Source organism: Trachemys scripta, chromosome 2 (assembly GCF_013100865.1).
Source record: "Trachemys scripta elegans isolate TJP31775 chromosome 2, CAS_Tse_1.0, whole genome shotgun sequence".
Classification (NCBI taxonomy): domain Eukaryota; kingdom Metazoa; phylum Chordata; order Testudines; family Emydidae; genus Trachemys; species Trachemys scripta.
In genome coordinates, this window is record NC_048299.1 from 240733088 (window position 1) to 240750136 (window position 17049).

Here is a 17049-nt window from a genome sequence, read left to right on the forward strand (position 1 = left end):
AGTCCATAAACCAGAAGTGCAAATTCAAGGAAGAGGAGTTTTCTCTAATTTGCAATAAGCTCTAGTTTTCCAGTCTGCTGCTCAGCCCAGGAGGTACCTTCTGAGGATTTTCAGCAGGGTGGTATTTAAAAATAGGCCAGTACAATAGGGGCCACGGAAGGACAGATGTTAAATGCTGCTTTACGAGTAGCTCAGTTTTTCAGGCAAATCGATAGTACAGTAAATGGCCAGAGGAAAATGGCTATGCTGCGGGAGGACTGCAAGAACTCCCTTCCCCCCGGCTGAAAGCAGGGGGCGGCAAGGCTGTGTTTGCCCCAAGCTGAGGAAGGAGAGCGGGCAGGCTCTGAGGGTCCCAGCGGGAGACGCTCGGGCTCTTTGCACCTGTGCTCCGGGGAGGCACGTTGCTGCAGGGCTGCGCCCCAGCCCGGTTTAGCAGCGGTGCGGGACTCCGGCGGGAGTACGAGGCAAAGGGGCCTGGGGAAGGGAGGTTTCCCCGCAGGCAGCGAGTCAGGGCGCTACGGCTCGCCCGGCCCAGCAGCTGCCCTTGCCGAGAGGTCGGGCGGGGGCCCGCGCTAGGGCGGCAGAGGCGAGGCAACCCCATCTCCCGTTAGGCTGCGGCTCAGGGGGAGGGGCCTGGCTCTCGCGCGGCGGGCGTCCCGCCTCAAAGGGGCAGAGCTGTGGGCGCCCCTCCCCCTTCGCGCCGGCCCCGCCCGCTCCGGCCGGGTCACCCCCGGGAGCTCGGAGGGGTCGGGCCGCTGCGCTGGGACCGCTTCGCGGTACCGCCGGTGAGTCCAGGCCTCCTGCGTCATGTGGCCCCTTCCCCACGCAGCCAATGGGCGGCCCGGCCCTAGCGACAGGGGGTTATAATCCGCGGCGCGTCATCACCCCCGCCAGCGGGGTGTTCCTCGGTCGCTGCCGTTTGGGTGCGCGCAGGAGCCGGGCGCGCCGGTCTGGCAGCTCCGCGCCATCCTCCCCTCCCGCTCCCGGGCGCGCAGGCAGGGGCTCCCCGGCTGTGGCCGGGAGCGCGTCCCCAGAGCTGGCCAGGTGCGTGTCCACACAGCCCAGGGCGTGCGGCGGGCTGCGCGAGTGCCCTAGCCGGGGGGCACGTCCACAGAGCCGCTGAGCCTTGCTGTGGGGCTGCGTCACCCCGCTGTGCCGCTCGTCCGGAGCCGGGCGGGGGCGGGGTGTGTGTGACGGGGACTGGTGCCGTCGTGGTGGGTGGCGGGGCGGCGCGCGCTGCCTCCCGGTGCGGCGGGGGAGGCTGATGTGCGCGGGGGCTGTGGTGCGGGGGCCGCTGTAGGGTTATTCGCGCTCCATCCTCAAGGATGTGCGGCTGCTGCTAAGGCTGCTCGCTGGTGGCACAAACTGCCTGTGTGTGTCTCGTCTGTCTCCCTCCAATGTTGGAGAGCTGCTGCTGCTCCTCTTTCTCCGCGCTCTCCTTGGTAACCTCTCTGCCTTGCTTTCCCTGGGCTGGTCCTGCTGCTTTGTGGATGTTGGCGGCTTCTTGTTGTGACAGGAGAATGTGTGTGTGTCCTGGGCCCAGGCGGATCGGTATGTATCTTGCACTCATCCTTGCTGAGTACCTGGGACTGGGGTCGGGTGGGAGCTAAAGAAGGGATAGTGGTTCTCAAACTGGGGGTTGGGACCCCTCAGGGGGTCACCAGGTTATTACATGGGGGGAGGGAGCTGTCACCTCCTTTCCAAATCCCACTTTGCCTCCAGCATTTATAATGGTGTTAAGTATGTAAAGAAGTGTTTTTAATTTAAAAGGGGGGTTGCACACAGAGGCTTGCTATGTGAAAGGGGTCACCAGTACAAAAGTTTGAGAACCACTGCCTGTATGAGAGAAGGGCTAGCTGGCTCTTAATGGGGGCTGACACCTGACCAGCTAAAACTCCTGCCTAATGGTTCATCTCTCCCCAGCATCCATTCTCAATAGACTAGACTGGTTCATTTTCCTGAACAGCTCTGTTTGGCTTTTGAAACTGGCATGGGGTAGGTTTCATATTGTAAGATATGGGGGTTTCTGATGCAATTAATCATTAGTACTTTTTAGGGAGGAACCAAATTTTTTTTGTGTAGCACCAAAATATGGTGACTTTTAATATATTGACTAAAACAAATGTTCCAGGGCCTTAAAAATGTTATAAAATTATATATTCATACCTAAATAGTACATTACTATTGTGATAAGCACTATAAAAAGATCTGGAATCTGCATAGCTATAAACACAATGTTTATAAAGCATTTATGGTCTGAAAAGTGTTATTTCCAGGCCATTCCCTGGAGGCTCTTTTAAGGAAGGCTTGGCTCTAATCACTTGACAAGCTGACTAGTAATATTTCCAACTAATTTTGCCTTTGAGTTCTTCCTGTTTCTTTGTCTTGTCTTGTACCAAATTTTCACTACTTGGTTCTTAAACTTTGTGTGGACCACCATGAAAGTATCCTGTCTAGTTGTGGTCTGAGGCCATACTTTGTATCAGTGTTTATAGGGGTAACTGAGCAGGCTTGTAGTAATTCTGTACCTTGTCAGTGAATTCAGCACTTCACTTAACTGTTAGCTTTAATAAATCCTGGCTCATTATGCTAACGTTCAAAATAGGCTGCTCATGCACATGTCAGTATAGGATGTGATCCGCTGTAAAGCATACAGGGCAAGGAAAAGCTTAAGTATGTTTGCAGTTACAAAAACAAAAATGAAAAACGTGAGCCTGCCTTCTCAATGCTTTTCACTTTTACTTCACGTCCTCTCTCTGTATGTTTTCCCTATGTTGTTGATGGGTGTGGGTTTTTTTTAAACTGGTACAGATAAGGTTTTCGCTAACTTAACCTCTGGTGGCACTGCAGAGCCAATACAGCTGCAAAACATTATTTGTATTTTTGCTTCATCATGGATCAAACAACAAAAACTTAGCAGAGTTCTTTCTACAAAATTGCTAGGGTAGGGTGATTTGTGAAGCTGAACACAATTTGACTTTGAAATTAGCAATCATAAAATTTTGATGCAATAAACATCTTATGAAGAAAAAATACAGAACACCCAATATCCGCTTTTCTGACCATAAGTATACCTAAAGAACCTATTGAGACTTTTTTGTCTTGCTAAAAAAGATGCTACATGAACATGACCCTCAAAAGTAATATGTATATAGAACTTTCTGCATACTTCTGTAATAGAAGGGACTATTAGAGTTAGCTAGCGAAGTGATACTGGAATACTTTGTGTGTGTGTGTTCAAGCCTGTCCTTTCCAACCTACTTGCCCAGGTCAAGTTGGAAGCTTTCTTGGGTGAATGCCATCAACTTTGACAAGTTATAAGCTTTCACTCTAATTTTAAAAATAAATAAATCAAGCAACCTAGACCTTATTATGGTCCAGATATGAATTGTGTAAACCAGTGCAGTGCTTTGTTTGTTAAGTCTACAGACAGGTGTGTTTCAGTACATCTGCTGAAGCTGGGGAAAGCTGTGGACAACAGCAGAAGTGAAAACTAACCAGTTTTATGAGTTTTCACAGCTGGTTTTAGGAGCCCCATAAGGTGCAATGGAAACAGACAACAATTGAGTCAGTTTTCACTGAGGCAGACACTAAAGCTATTCATTGTGGATGAAGATCCAAAAACAGAATTAGAAAAGGAGTAGAGTAGCAGAGACACCACCACTATAGCTGAATACAGAAAGGTGAAGGAGGGGTAGAGTAGCGGAGACTTTCACACCCACTTACCTTATGGCAAGAGCCGAGAAAATGACAGGGAATATTATCCCTTCTAAAGCCTGCGTGGGAGGGCAGCTTCAAATGTATTAGATGGTTATTAGCTGGAGGCTGACCTAAATGATAGAGCCCTTGAGCTGAGTCTGGGGACAGCATGCTGGTAAGAATTTTAGCACCCTGCCCTTTCAAAGTAGTCTGTGGTTGGAGAGAGCCTTGCCTGCTCTGCTGCATGTTCACTTAGGATTGGGGTGGCAGCCTATTGTTACTAAGGGGTATAGTCTTCAGTGTATTAGGTCTCTGGTAAAACTTCTGAGCTATGTGGCTGGGAGTGGGATGGGTGGGAGAGACTGAAGCTAAAAAGAGGAAGTGTGTTTGTTTCATCTAAAAATACACAGACCTAAAGAGGGGAACTTTTTGAGGGGAAAATGGGAGGAGAGTGTGGAGGGAGTGAAGGAAGAGGAAATGTGCTGATGACACATGAAGAAAAGGGATACCATGATCTTATAGAAAAAGTAGAATGAAACTGAGAAGTAATAGAGCTGGTTGAATTGTAATCACCAAATGTTATATTGGCATTGGTATTTGTCAGTTTATTAACAAATACTTGGTTCATTATGTGACCACCTTTATAGCGGGGCAAATGCATTCTTTAATACTGTTGAAGTTAGTTGCATCACACAATTCTGATTAGTAACATTACTTATGTACTGATTTTTAATTGTATGACTTTAGCAGGGACTATTATCTGGAGTGATGTGGTGGTGGTCAGTGCATCTTCAACCTACCCTGTTTCCCCGAAAATAAGACATCCTCCGAAAATAAGGCCTACTTACAGTTTTGCCTCTCGTTGTAATATAAGGCATCCCCCCGATAATAAGACCTCCCCGATAATAAGGCATCCACCGATAATAAGGCATTTTTCATTTCTGAAAAATAAGACATCCCCTGAAAATAAGACCTAGCGCATCTTTGGGAGCAAAAATTAATATAAGACACTGTCTTATTTTCGGGGAAACAGGGTAGCTTCTTTTTAGGGGAGTTGTTCTTGAGTAATCTATTCAGTTGCTATGTAGAATACTTTTGCTTGATTCCTTTGTAGTAGAGCTCCTGTCTTGAACCTTTCTAGCAAGAAGCCACTTTTTAATCTTGGGGTGGGGATTTGAAATCTGTCATCCTGTCCCCTTGCACAAAGCTTGCAAATAAAAGCCTTAACTACAAAAAAAAAAAATCCCTTTTTAGTTTATAAGTGAGAGACTAGTTTTGTAATGAGAATTTTTTTTTAAATAAAGAACATTAACATCTTATTCTGGACACTTTTCCCCTGAGAATAAGACATTGGAACAAACTATAGTTTCTAGTAATTGAAAATGTAGATGCTCTCAAGTTGTTTCTACAAGGCAGAAGGCCATTATTATAAGACTTAATCTACAGGTATGAATCTCTTGGCTCATTTATGCTATAATCTTTAGTTTTCAAACTCTCAATTTAAGGGGGCATTCCTAAAGTTAATAGAACTGTCAGTGCAGATAACTTTGTGTAGGCCCCTCTAGAAGGCCTAATTTAGACAGGATACTATGTCTATACAGTAACTCCTCACTTAACATTGTAGTTATGTTCCTGAAAAATGCAACTTTAAGCGAAACAATGTTAAGCAAATCCAATTTCCCCATAAGAATTAATGTAAATGAGGGGGTTAGGTTCCAGGGAATTTTTTTTTCACCAGACAAGACTATATTTATACACACAAACACACACTATAAATTTTAAACAATTTAATACTGGTACACAGTGATGATGATTGTGAAGCTTGGTTGAGGTGGAGGAGTCAGAGGGTGGGATATTTCCCAGGGAATGCCTTACTGCAAAATGATGAACTAACAATTGGCTGAGCCCTCAAGGGTTAATTCTCACGCTCTAGAAGGCAGCAGGAATGGAGGAAGGGGAGACAGCATCGCAGACAGAGACATGCATAGTGTGAGCGAGAGATGCGCATTTCCCCTTTAAGTACACTGCCTTGTTAATTAGATCAGCTTGCTGAGACATAGCTGCTTCCAGCAAGTTCCCTCTCTCCCTCCCTCCCGAGCTCTGTCGTGTGTCCCCCTGCTCTATGGAAGATGGGGTAAGCGGGGTGCAGGAGCAGGGGGGAGAGGGACACCCTGACATTATCCCCCTCTTCCTCCCACCCCGCACAGCAAGCAGGAGTCTCGGGGAGCAGCTCCAAGGCAGAGGGCAGGAGCAGCAAATGGCAATGGGGGGAGGGACAGTTGCAATTGCTAGCCTGCTGGGCAGCTGCTGCACAGGGAACTTAGGGGAGCGGGGAGCTGCCGGTCCACCCTGGTTCCAAGCCCCCACCAGCTAGCTCCACTGGACTGCTCTTCCTGCAAGCAGTGGACAAAGCAGGCAGCTGCCAAATGACGTTAAAGCATTGCACAACTTTAAACGAGCATGTTCCCTAATTGATCAACAACGAAACAATGTTAACCGGGTGACTTTAAGTGAGGAGTTACTGTACTGCCCCACAGTGTGCACCCACGTGTTGCTCTGTAACTCTCCCAGATGGACATTGTGGGCATAAACCTAAAGGTCTCACATTTGCACTAATGTTCCCTTGAAAGTCCAATAATTATTTTAGTAATGAAGCTTCCAAACTAATCTAAACAGTTTAAGAATTTACTGGCAGGAGCCTCAACACTGGAGAGGCTTCTGATGTAGAAGAGGCTTTAATTAATGCTCTTGAGACTTAATGATATTTGTGTAGAAACTTCAAAGAGAACTACTTAGTGTGCACTTGGGACTCATAGACTCAGTTTGCACCTGCATCATCCACATGGGTGAGTTAAAGCGCAGCACTTTGGTGTGCACTGCTATTTGTGCCCCCCTTAGTCCGAATTGCAGGGCAGTATAGATGTGCCCTCAGTTTGAAGAATTTCAGAGCTCCTTGTATCTGCCAGCATTGAGGCACTCTTCTCACCTCACCACTTCTAGCTTGGAATTAGTTTTGCCCCCTCCACAGCATCCTTTGGCTCCTGGTGGCCCAGGAAGTGAGATTGGGAAGTGAAAGCAGACTTCCAAGGAGTGGCTTACTAGCCTCCAATTTCTTTGTGAATTTATTTTAGCAACCCGCCTAACCATACAAGGATGGTACTCATTTAACTTCCTACTTTGTGTCTGGTACCGAAGACCAAAATATCTAAATCAAATATTTAAGTACAGTATAGTTCACATTGCTCCTGAACAAGATGATACACTTCTGCAAGCATTTTTTTTACACTGCCTTTCCTTCTTCCCCTTCCCTAAAGGGACTCCAGGTGTGGGTGTATAATGGTGTACAATTTCATCAACTTTACTATTTTCCTCACTGTCTTGAAACGCTAACTTATTTTGTTCTATAGCTAAGCTTTCTATGATATAAATCTATCTATGTTAATGCTAACTGCGTCACTAAACCTAGTGGTATGTTGTGTTTTTTCCCTCTTGTCTTTCAGCAATTCCTGTCAGAAGCTCCAGACTGCCATTGTTCTCTGATGCCATGCCAGCACCAACTCAACTGTTTCCATTGATTCGTAACTGCGAGATTGGCAGGATATACAATACAGTGTGCTACTGCCATCACAAACATCTTTGTTGTTTGTCACCTCATTTGGCTCACAATCATTTGAGATGTGCACCTCAGAAGAAACTTGCAACGCTCTGTCCAAAAGAAAATTTTAATCAGTTTATCCATGCAAGGAGCTATGTTTCCACACCACAGAGATTTTACCTCACTCCTCCACAGGTCAACAGCATTCTGAAAGCAAATGAATACAGCTTTAAAGTCCCAGAATTTGATGGCAAAAACGTAAGTTCTATTCTTGGCTTTGATAGCAACCAGTTGCCTGCTAATGCTCCAATAGAAGACAGGAGGAGTGCGGCGACATGCTTACAAACAAGAGGAATGCTTCTAGGTGTATTTGATGGCCACGCAGGCTGTGCTTGTGCTCAGGCTGTCAGTGAAAGACTCTTCTACTACATTGCTGTCTCTTTGTTACCTCATGAGACTCTACTTGAAATAGAAAATGCAGTGGAGAGTGGCCATGCCCTGTTACCCATCTTACAGTGGCACAAGCATCCCAATGATTATTTTAGTAAGGAAGCTTCCAAACTGTATTTCAACAGTTTAAGAACTTACTGGCAGGAGCTCATAGACCTCAACACTGGAGAGACTACTGATGTAAAAGAGGCTTTAATTAATGCTTTCAAGAGGCTTGATAATGATATTTCATTAGAAGCTCAAGTGGGAGATCCAAACTCTTTTCTCAATTACTTGGTACTGCGAGTGGCCTTTTCAGGAGCAACTGCCTGCGTGGCTCATGTAGATGGTGTTGATTTGCATATTGCTAATACTGGTGACAGCAGGGCAATGCTTGGTGTTCAAGAAGAAGATGGATCTTGGTCTGCAGTCACTCTGTCCTACGATCATAATGCACAAAATGAAAGTGAAATAGAACGAGTAAAACTGGAGCACCCGAAGTCTGAAGAGAAAAGTGTTGTAAAACAAGATAGGCTGTTAGGCTTATTGATGCCTTTCAGAGCTTTTGGTGATGTGAAATTCAAGTGGAGCATTGAACTTCAGAAGAGAGTTATAGAATCAGGCCCAGATCAGTTGAATGACAATGAGTATACCAAGTTTATCCCTCCTAACTATCACACTCCTCCATATCTCACAGCTGAGCCAGAGGTCATACATCACAAATTAAGGCCTCAGGATAAATTCCTGGTGTTGGCTACAGATGGCCTGTGGGAGACCATGCATAGGCAGGACGTGGTTAGAATTGTAGGAGAGTATCTCACTGGAGTTCATCACCAACAGCCAATAGCTGTTGGTGGTTATAAGGTAACTCTGGGACAGATGCACGGTCTCCTAACAGAAAGGAGAGCCAGAATCTCCTCGGCATTTGAAGATCAGAATGCAGCAACTCATCTGATACGTCATGCAGTGGGAAATAATGAGTTTGGCACTGTCGATCATGAACGGCTGTCCAAGATGCTTAGTCTTCCAGAAGAGTTGGCTAGGATGTACAGAGATGACATTACAATTATTGTGGTGCAGTTCAACTCTCATATTGTAGATGCATGTCAAAATGAGGAATTCTGAATTTTAAATGGATGTACAATTTACCAAAGTTGTCATAACAATGACTAGTCTGATCAGAAGATGAAAATATACTTGGTGAGCAAACCAGAGTGTCTGCTCATTGGAATTAAAATGTGTGCAAGTACATTTCTCCCTCCATTGCCCAAAGTTTTATTAACTGTGGAAAGTGCTATTGAACTAAGTCTTCCAAGAAGAAGGCACAACATGGAAAGAGGGACTTGAAACAAGTTTGCACTATTGAATCAATGAATGCTGCTAGAACAATATTTTGAGGTTTGGTAGGGGTAGGTGAGAGAGAGAGAGGAATAGATAACTATTAATCATCACATTGTTTTGACTAGTCATGAAACAAAATCTGCTTGTAAATATTTATATGGCTATCTTACTAGATAAAGATAGGAATCTTGCTGAATATCAGAATTGATAAGAATGAATTTTTGTCTGCAAAGTAGATATGGTTATTCTGCATGTATGTGTGGTGTTTTGACCTTTATTTTTTTTTTCTCCCTAGGGAAAGGAAGATGCTTTAAGTAATAGGAAACTAACTTGATAAACTCTATCCTTGATTTTTTTTTTTTTTCCCAATTTTGCTTAGACAATGTCATTCTTCACTTAACATTCTAGGCAAATATATATGTATTTTTAACTTTCAAATGCAACTCTTTAAGCCATAATCAACCAGAACTTAAGATAACTAGGGTAAGCATATTGGGATCTCATAGTAGCTTAAACAAATGCAGTCTTAAATTCCCTCATGTTGACAGTCTTCTGCTTTTGGGGGGCATTTTTTTTGCACAACTTTAAGGGCAATAATATCTTTCTGCCATCACTGAAAAATCAACTGCATAAGAAAATTCCCTTATGGAAGACTTCATCTTGCAGTATGAAACCATAACTCTGCCTTTTGCAAAACATGGAAGTATTTTCAGTCAGAACTGTGATGCCTGTTCAAAAGGTCACATCCTTGGCAGGCAATACTACTGTCTGGTACCAAAAATCTCCTCTAATCACATGATGAATTCTAATATGAACTTCTGAAGAGACTAGAAAATCACTGTTTGGTGGCTCAGTACATTAACACTAATGTTAACTTCTTCTGTTGTGGTAGTTTCAGCTGGGTCACATGTACTGGATTACTTAAATATCAATGTCAGGGGAAATTAACTCATGTTTTATATAGGTTGGTAAATTGAAAACATCATAAAGATTAAAATAGCTTGTACATAGGTGTACTAATAGAGAAAACTAAGTGGCCTGCATGTTATATGCATAACGATAGTTGCTTTCTTGGCATTACAACATCAGTTACTGTAAATCCTTTGAAAGAACTCAATCAGTGAATGCATGTTCTCTTGCATCCACAATTTCATGACAGAAGAAAGTCTCAAATGTTTCTCTGTATTGTAATGACTGAATTGCAAAGTTAAAAGGAGATGACATGGTATTTCAGACTAAATTTTGTACAACTGTAACTACTGAACACATGACTCTAAAGTAGGCATAGAGGCCATCATATCAAGTTTTCAGTCCCTCTTTTACTTTTTATATCTAAATAAGCATAACATGAAACTGAGGGCTTTCTCAATTCAAATAGCATCAGTGGCCCTTTATACACTTAGTGGTATTCCTTTAATTCAAAAACTTATCATTCTGGCTTTTATTGTAGAAACTTTCTTGATTACATGTATTCTCCTAGTAAATAGTTGTGATCTTTTTTTCTAGAGGCCCTGGAGCAGTTATAGGTCACCATGTTCAGTATCTTCTATGTTGCATTATAATTATTAAAAAAAAGTCAGGAAGGTGTTAACTCCCTTTTGGAGTTCTCTGTTATAACTAACTTACTTAAGGAATCTTCTGAGTCAAATTAAAATTATGTTTTTACAACATGTATAATATCCTGTCTTGGTTGGTCATTAAGCTACTTGAGTTTTCCAATAAACATTAATACTACCAAGTAAGCCTACCACAACCACTGAACTTTATAGTACACACTGTTTTCATCATACAAATGCTGTGCAGCCTTAACTGCCTGCAGCCTTAACAAAATATGTTGGTCTTCCCTGTGTGGGTAGAAGAAACTTGATCTTTACAGCAGAGCTTGCTTCATTTCCTCCTTCACCCTGCCCCACCCCAAATTGAGGATGTTGTCTGGAATGTGAATGACAAACTGGACCTTGGGGGGCGGGGGGGAAGAGAACAAACTATAATGTCCCAAACAAGTGTTGGTTGTTAGTCATCATTGGCTTTGTATGTTGCATATTAATGACTAAATGTCATTAGATAAGTTAGTATGCTCTTTTGTCCTCCATTATGCTGTCTTTCATTCCCTTACGAAATATATTTAAACTGTTACATTATTTAGACTTCATTACACTTTTCTACTGTTAAACATAATACATATATTGAAATGTTTAATGTGTGGCTCTCAATATGGGTTTGGTACAAGACCTAACTTGTTAAACCTAACACTGATCCTCTGTGTACAGTAGTCACTTATAAAAATCTTTTTCATACAAAAGATGCACATATATAGGATCAAATGAACCAGTATTTATGTATGGGCTGGAGATTTACTCAAAATGTATGCAGTGAACTGAGGCAGTATAACTGTACTTATTGAATGCCATATGACATAATCTACAACCGTCTTCTAATAGACTTCAATAAAAAGATCAGTTATACAGACGTCACTTTGTTTAAGGTAACACTTTGTTCTGCAGCACACAAGGAACATTTTGCCTTTCTTCCCCTAAAAGCCTGGCTATGGGAGAGAATTCTAACACATTACAGTACTGCCAGAATTGAAGCTACATTCTGTTAGGCTTTGTACAACACTGTCTAGTGAGACAGTCCCTGCTCTGAAAATCTTATTCTAAATTAACAAGGCAGACAAAAGGTTGGGTAGGAAAATAGGAGTGATGCGACTTCTTTGCCAGGGTAATACACCAAGTTAGCGCCAGTTTGAGAATGCAGGTCTCAACTCCTAGCATTGGGCCTTGGCTACTGGACTATACTGCTGTCTTTAATTCTGATCCTAGCTACTGTGAAGCTTGTGTCTCTCCCATACTTACTATTATTATTACTGTGTATATCCTGTATTGATCTTCCTGTTAATCTTCATGGATGGTTGGTGGGTGAGCCTGGTTATGACCAGGCAAGAAGAAAGGGGAGGGTAACACCAACTGTCAAGCTCAAACTGTTCTCTATTAAACTTGGGGCCTGCACCTTTTCTATTATGAATATGACATGCAGTGGACCATACTCAATTTGAAAAAAGGAAACTAATATGTCTAATATGCACAAATATGTGATGCAATGGTATAAGTCAGTACTGTGGCACTCCCAAGTATTTTTTTGGTGGTGGGATTTAGAATGTAGAAGAGGAGGATGGGAGTACTCCTGAGAGCATTCTGTACCAAAAAAATAAAAAATTCTGCACAAAAAAAATAAAAATTCTATGCACAATATTTTAAAATTCTGCAAATTTTATTTGTCAAATAAATGTAGAGGCTCTAGCATGGCCACGGGGAGCACAGTCCACTGGCTGCATAAAGGTATAAGTTCATTATGCAGCTCCCCTCTCCCCCCTGGGACATGGACTCAGCGGTAAGGTTGTATCCAACCCTGACCAGGCCTGCCCCAGAATCACCCCAGGACCCTGCCCCTCTGTGCCAGGTGCACCAGCTGTGGGTGGGTAGGATCAGCAAGGCAGGATGCAAGTGTGGAGGGGCTTAATTTGGAGGATTCAGGTGTGGGTTGAGAGGGCTCTGTGTGGGGGCAATCTGGGTGCACAGGGGCTTGTTGGGGGGGTTCTGGGTGCAATGGTAATAGGACTCTGTAGGGGAGTACAGGTGAAGGTGGTTGAGGCTCAGCAGGTGGGTGTGGGAGGGATAGAGCTCAGCAGGGGGGTCCAGATGCTGGGGGAGTGGGGCTTGTTGGGGTGGTCCAGGTTCAGGGGAAAGGGGGCTCGTGGGTGGGTGAGGCTTGGCAGGAGGGTCTGGGTAGGAGGGGGTCTGGATGCATGGGAGTTGGGTGGATGGGGGAGCAGCTCCCTGTACATGGATCCCTCCCCCTGCAGCTGTGAAGTGATGGATGCAGGAAGGGGGGGAGAGTTTGCAGAGCTTCCTGCAGCTGGGGGAGAAATCTGGGGATGGGTCTGACCTGGCCCTGGCTGCCATGCAGGGAAAAAAGCCCCATCCTCTCCAGCCCAGCTGGGACTAGCAGCTGAGTCTAGTGCAGGGTAGCAGCTACCAGCCAGGTATTCCCCATCCTGCCCCTTGCCCTGTAGTGATTTACCTCTCTGCTAGCTGCCCTGGGCACCCAAAATATACTGCTGGGGGGATGGGGACCTTGCCTGACCACTCTTGTGGCTTCCCTTTGCTTCCCCATCAGAAAGTCATTTTTCTGCAGAGAAGCAAAGAAATCCGTGGGGGACATAAAGTCTGTGCATCCACTGTGGCCCAGAATTCCCCCAGGAGTAGATGGGAGGAACTATTTCTGAAGTCAGATAGAACTAACTTCTTGCCTAAATTTTGTTTATAGTTGATGTCAAGTGAAGACCGCATTTAAACTTAAGTGCTGTGGGAGAGAACACTGTTGTAGAATAGTAACTGATATTTGTTGGGGCACTCCTGCTTCCTAACTTGCCTAAAGCAACTTCACAGCACCATTGCATTTTAATGCAAATATATACCCTTCCTATAGTTTGTCTTGCTGCAACCTAACCTTCAGATATGTGGTGTTTACTTCAAGCTATCTTATGGGATAGATGATGTGAGCCCCAATGCACAATGTTAGTTCTCTAGCACTGGTATATAATAACCCCACCACTTCTGCTTCTACTGCAAAAATAAATGCCTCCTAGATGGAGGTACTGAAGAAAACACACTAAATCCGTAGGAGCTGCCTTGAATAACTTTTCACAACACTCGTTAAATAGAAGTTAAGCAGTTCAATGTTACAATTTATATTTAATTCATATTCTGAAGATATATCCATGTTAAAGTGAATATAATCACTCTGTTGGCCAGGATTCCCTGAAGGAAAAGAGGAGCACTAATCTTAAATTGTGACACTAGCTATGGTGTACTTTGATACTTAAGGTTGTGGTTTTAAGGATTTGATGGGTTTTTGTATTAAAATTGTATTTTGTATTTTTTTTTGTAGTTTTTGTATTTGTATTTCTCTTATAACCACAAGTGCCAGGAGGAACCATTTTGCAGGTATAGATGTACTTGTACATTTCTATGGGCTTCTATACTTTGGGAAGTTGCATAAGATTAATTTTAGTTTGGGGTTGTTTTTGTTTGTTTTTTTGGGGGTTTTTTTTTGAAGTGCCTTGTATCCATGTACAAGCATTATTTAATCAAAATTGGTGTCTTAGGTAACAGTAATTAATCCTCTTTGAAACAGGAGTAACTCTTCAGGATATAGTTCCTCTAAGGTTCATGTGAACACATTCCTAACTACCTAGCTCTATCAGGCATTCCCTGCTATCCGATAGTGCATTGCTTTATGCCTGAATCAGTTTACCTTTGTATCTCCACCGCCAGAGGAGGAGCATCATCTTCACCAGACATTACCTCTGTTTAAATGCTGGCATGGTGCAGGTATATGCGCTCCTCTTCAGTACCAGATAGTGCTGAGTTAACACATTCAGTTGTATACCCAGGATAGCAGTGATGCTGCTGCCCCAACCCCCAACACTGTCCGCTTTGGCATGGATCCCTTCACAGTTCCTGGTCTTGATTACCACCTATGGAGTGCTGCATATCCAGTCCGAGCTGGAGAGAAGAGTAACTGGAATGCAGTCATCTACAAGATGCTGTCAGAGCAAATGAAGGTGAGTGGCTGCTCCCAGATCTTGTCCCAGTACCAAGTCAAAACAAAGGAGCTTCTGCAGAAGTACTTGAAGACAAGGGACAAGAACAGGATCTCTGGTAATACTCCTACTACTTGTCCATATTATGAGCAGCTTGACTGTTTCCACCTCCCCCACCCCCAAAGAATGATGTGGTGGACATTTTTTTCCAGAAAGCAAACCAGACAACAGTGCAAGCACCCCAGGACAGCATGGTAAGTGTCTTTAGACCTCACATATAGTATGGGGTCTGAGCAGGAGCACAGTTTTCCAGACAGACAGGAACTGTAGGGCATGCTGGACTCAGAGTACATAAGAGTCCCACATGTACAGCCACCCTGAAAATACTTCAAAGGGAACCTCTGCTAGTAAGTGTTGTGCTGTATTACAATAAGCTGTACAGGGAAAGGGGATTTAAGCTTTTTTAGTTACAGTAATAATATAAGAAAAGCCATACTGGATCAGACCAATGATCTATCTAGCCCAGTATCCTGTCTTCTGACAGTGTCCAACACCAGGTGCTTCAGAGGGAATGAACAAAACAGGCAATTATTGAGTGATCACTTCCAGCTTCTGACAGTCTGTCTCCCTGGTTTACCTGCTCTGCTTTTAATTGCAACCTCCCCACTCCCCAAAAAACTGACATCCTGGCTGGAGTGTTAAAGCTATAAAGGCTTTCTTTCCCTCAAGTGCCCAATCCCCCAGTCATCAGCCACCTGGACTGCCCCTATCCCATCCTTTCAGAACTGCATGCGATTCACTCCTTTCCCTCCTTGTCTATCATTGTTCTACCCATGTCAGCATCACAGTTCATGAAAACAACTCAAACACATTGCATGGCAGGCATGTTGTAGCAACAGACAAAAACAGCAGTAGAAAAATGTATTTTGGGTCATAATACATTGCTACAAATGAGATTTTAGCTACAGTTAACTGTTGAGGTAAATTGCCAAAATCAGGCTCCACAGGAATTCCAAAATGCATAGAGATTGCAAAACATTTCTAATCACGTCCTCAGCATTGTTAAACTTTTTCAGAAACTTGGCTGAACGCAAACATTGGTTTATTTTGCTGTGCATGTTGGACTGAGGTACAGGTGTCAGAAGAGATTTTCAGGTAAAAGATAGTGCTCCACTTTGGCACATACATTGCAAATCCCTGTGGCTTCTTGGGCATGCCCATGCAACTGGTGTTTTCCAGAACTCAGTATCTTCCCACTTTGCCCATTGCCTTTTGTAACAAGACCCCTCTGTGTCCACTGGGAATCGACTGGAATGTAACATACTTTAATACAGGGATCGGCATCCTTTGGCACGCGGCCCTTCAGGGAAATCCACTGGCGGGCCGGGACGGTTTGTTTACCTGCAGCGTTTGCAGGTTTGGCTGATTGCAGCTCCCACTGGCCACGGTTTGCTGTTCCAGGGCAACGGGGACTGCAGAAAGTGGTGTGGGCCGAGGGATGTGCTGGCCACCACTTTACGCAGCCACCATTGGCCTGGAACAGCAAACTGCGGCCAGTGGGAGCTGCGATCAGCCGAACCCGTGGACGCTGCAGGTAAACAAACCGTCGCGGCTCACCAACGGATTTCCCTGATGAGCCACGTGCCAAAGGTTGCCGATTTCTGCTCTAATATATGGACTCATTTACCCTAGCTACTCCCATGAAGTATTTGTATAGGGATCCTAGAAACAGCTCACCATGCCAAAGCAAACCCCCACATGGGAAGAGAAGATGGGACTGGCATTAGAAAACTGCAGGAAAAACACTCCAGCAGTGTTGGCATAGGGCTAGCATTGTGACAATGTGTAGCTTTGCTTTTTTCCTGATTTACCTTAGTAGCTACACCACCACTGCCTCTGTATACATCAGCCTTATCACCTGCTAAAATGCTTTCAAACTGCCAAAGTAGGAAAAAAGATGAGTGGAAAAGTTCAGGAAACTAATGCCTGCATCACACTAGAGGGCCACAAAGGCAGAAAGAGGGTATCCAGGAGCAATCCCAAAGGCTTGAAAGGCAATGTATGGCCCTGGAAAGGGACATGATACAGAAGCCAACAACTATGCTACGACATCTTTTGTTACAAAGGTCAAGCACTGTCCCCCACCCTTGTACTGTCATGCGGACTATGGTGAACATACTACACCTCTACCTCAATATAACGCTGTCCTCGGGAGCCAAAAAATCTTCCCGCGTTATAGGTGAAACCGCGTTATATCAAATTTGCTTTGATCCACCCCACTCCTCCCCGGAGCACTGGTTTACCGCGTTATATCCGAATTCATGTTATATCGGGTCGTGTTATATCGGGGTAGAGGTGTATTCTGTGACCTCCCTTTCAA

General features: G+C 44.1%; 1 protein-coding gene across 3 annotated transcripts; it reads left to right on the top strand.

The window, feature by feature from the left end:
* Window positions 1–722: 722 nt before the first annotated feature.
* PDP1 (pyruvate dehyrogenase phosphatase catalytic subunit 1) lies at window positions 723–11534 on the top strand. Of its 3 annotated transcripts, none has more exons than XM_034763286.1 (2): window positions 723–1044; window positions 7200–11534. In XM_034763286.1, the coding sequence occupies exon 2, from the start codon at window positions 7244–7246 to the stop codon at window positions 8846–8848; it is 1605 nt and encodes a 534-aa protein (XP_034619177.1). In that variant the 5' UTR covers window positions 723–1044; window positions 7200–7243; the 3' UTR covers window positions 8849–11534. The 3 variants fall into 3 exon arrangements, with proteins under 3 accessions (XP_034619177.1, XP_034619174.1, XP_034619175.1); XM_034763283.1 differs by lacking the exon at window positions 723–1044 and adding an exon at window positions 1313–1551; XM_034763284.1 differs by lacking the exon at window positions 723–1044 and adding an exon at window positions 1974–1995.
* The last annotated feature ends 5515 nt before the right edge of the window (window positions 11535–17049 follow it).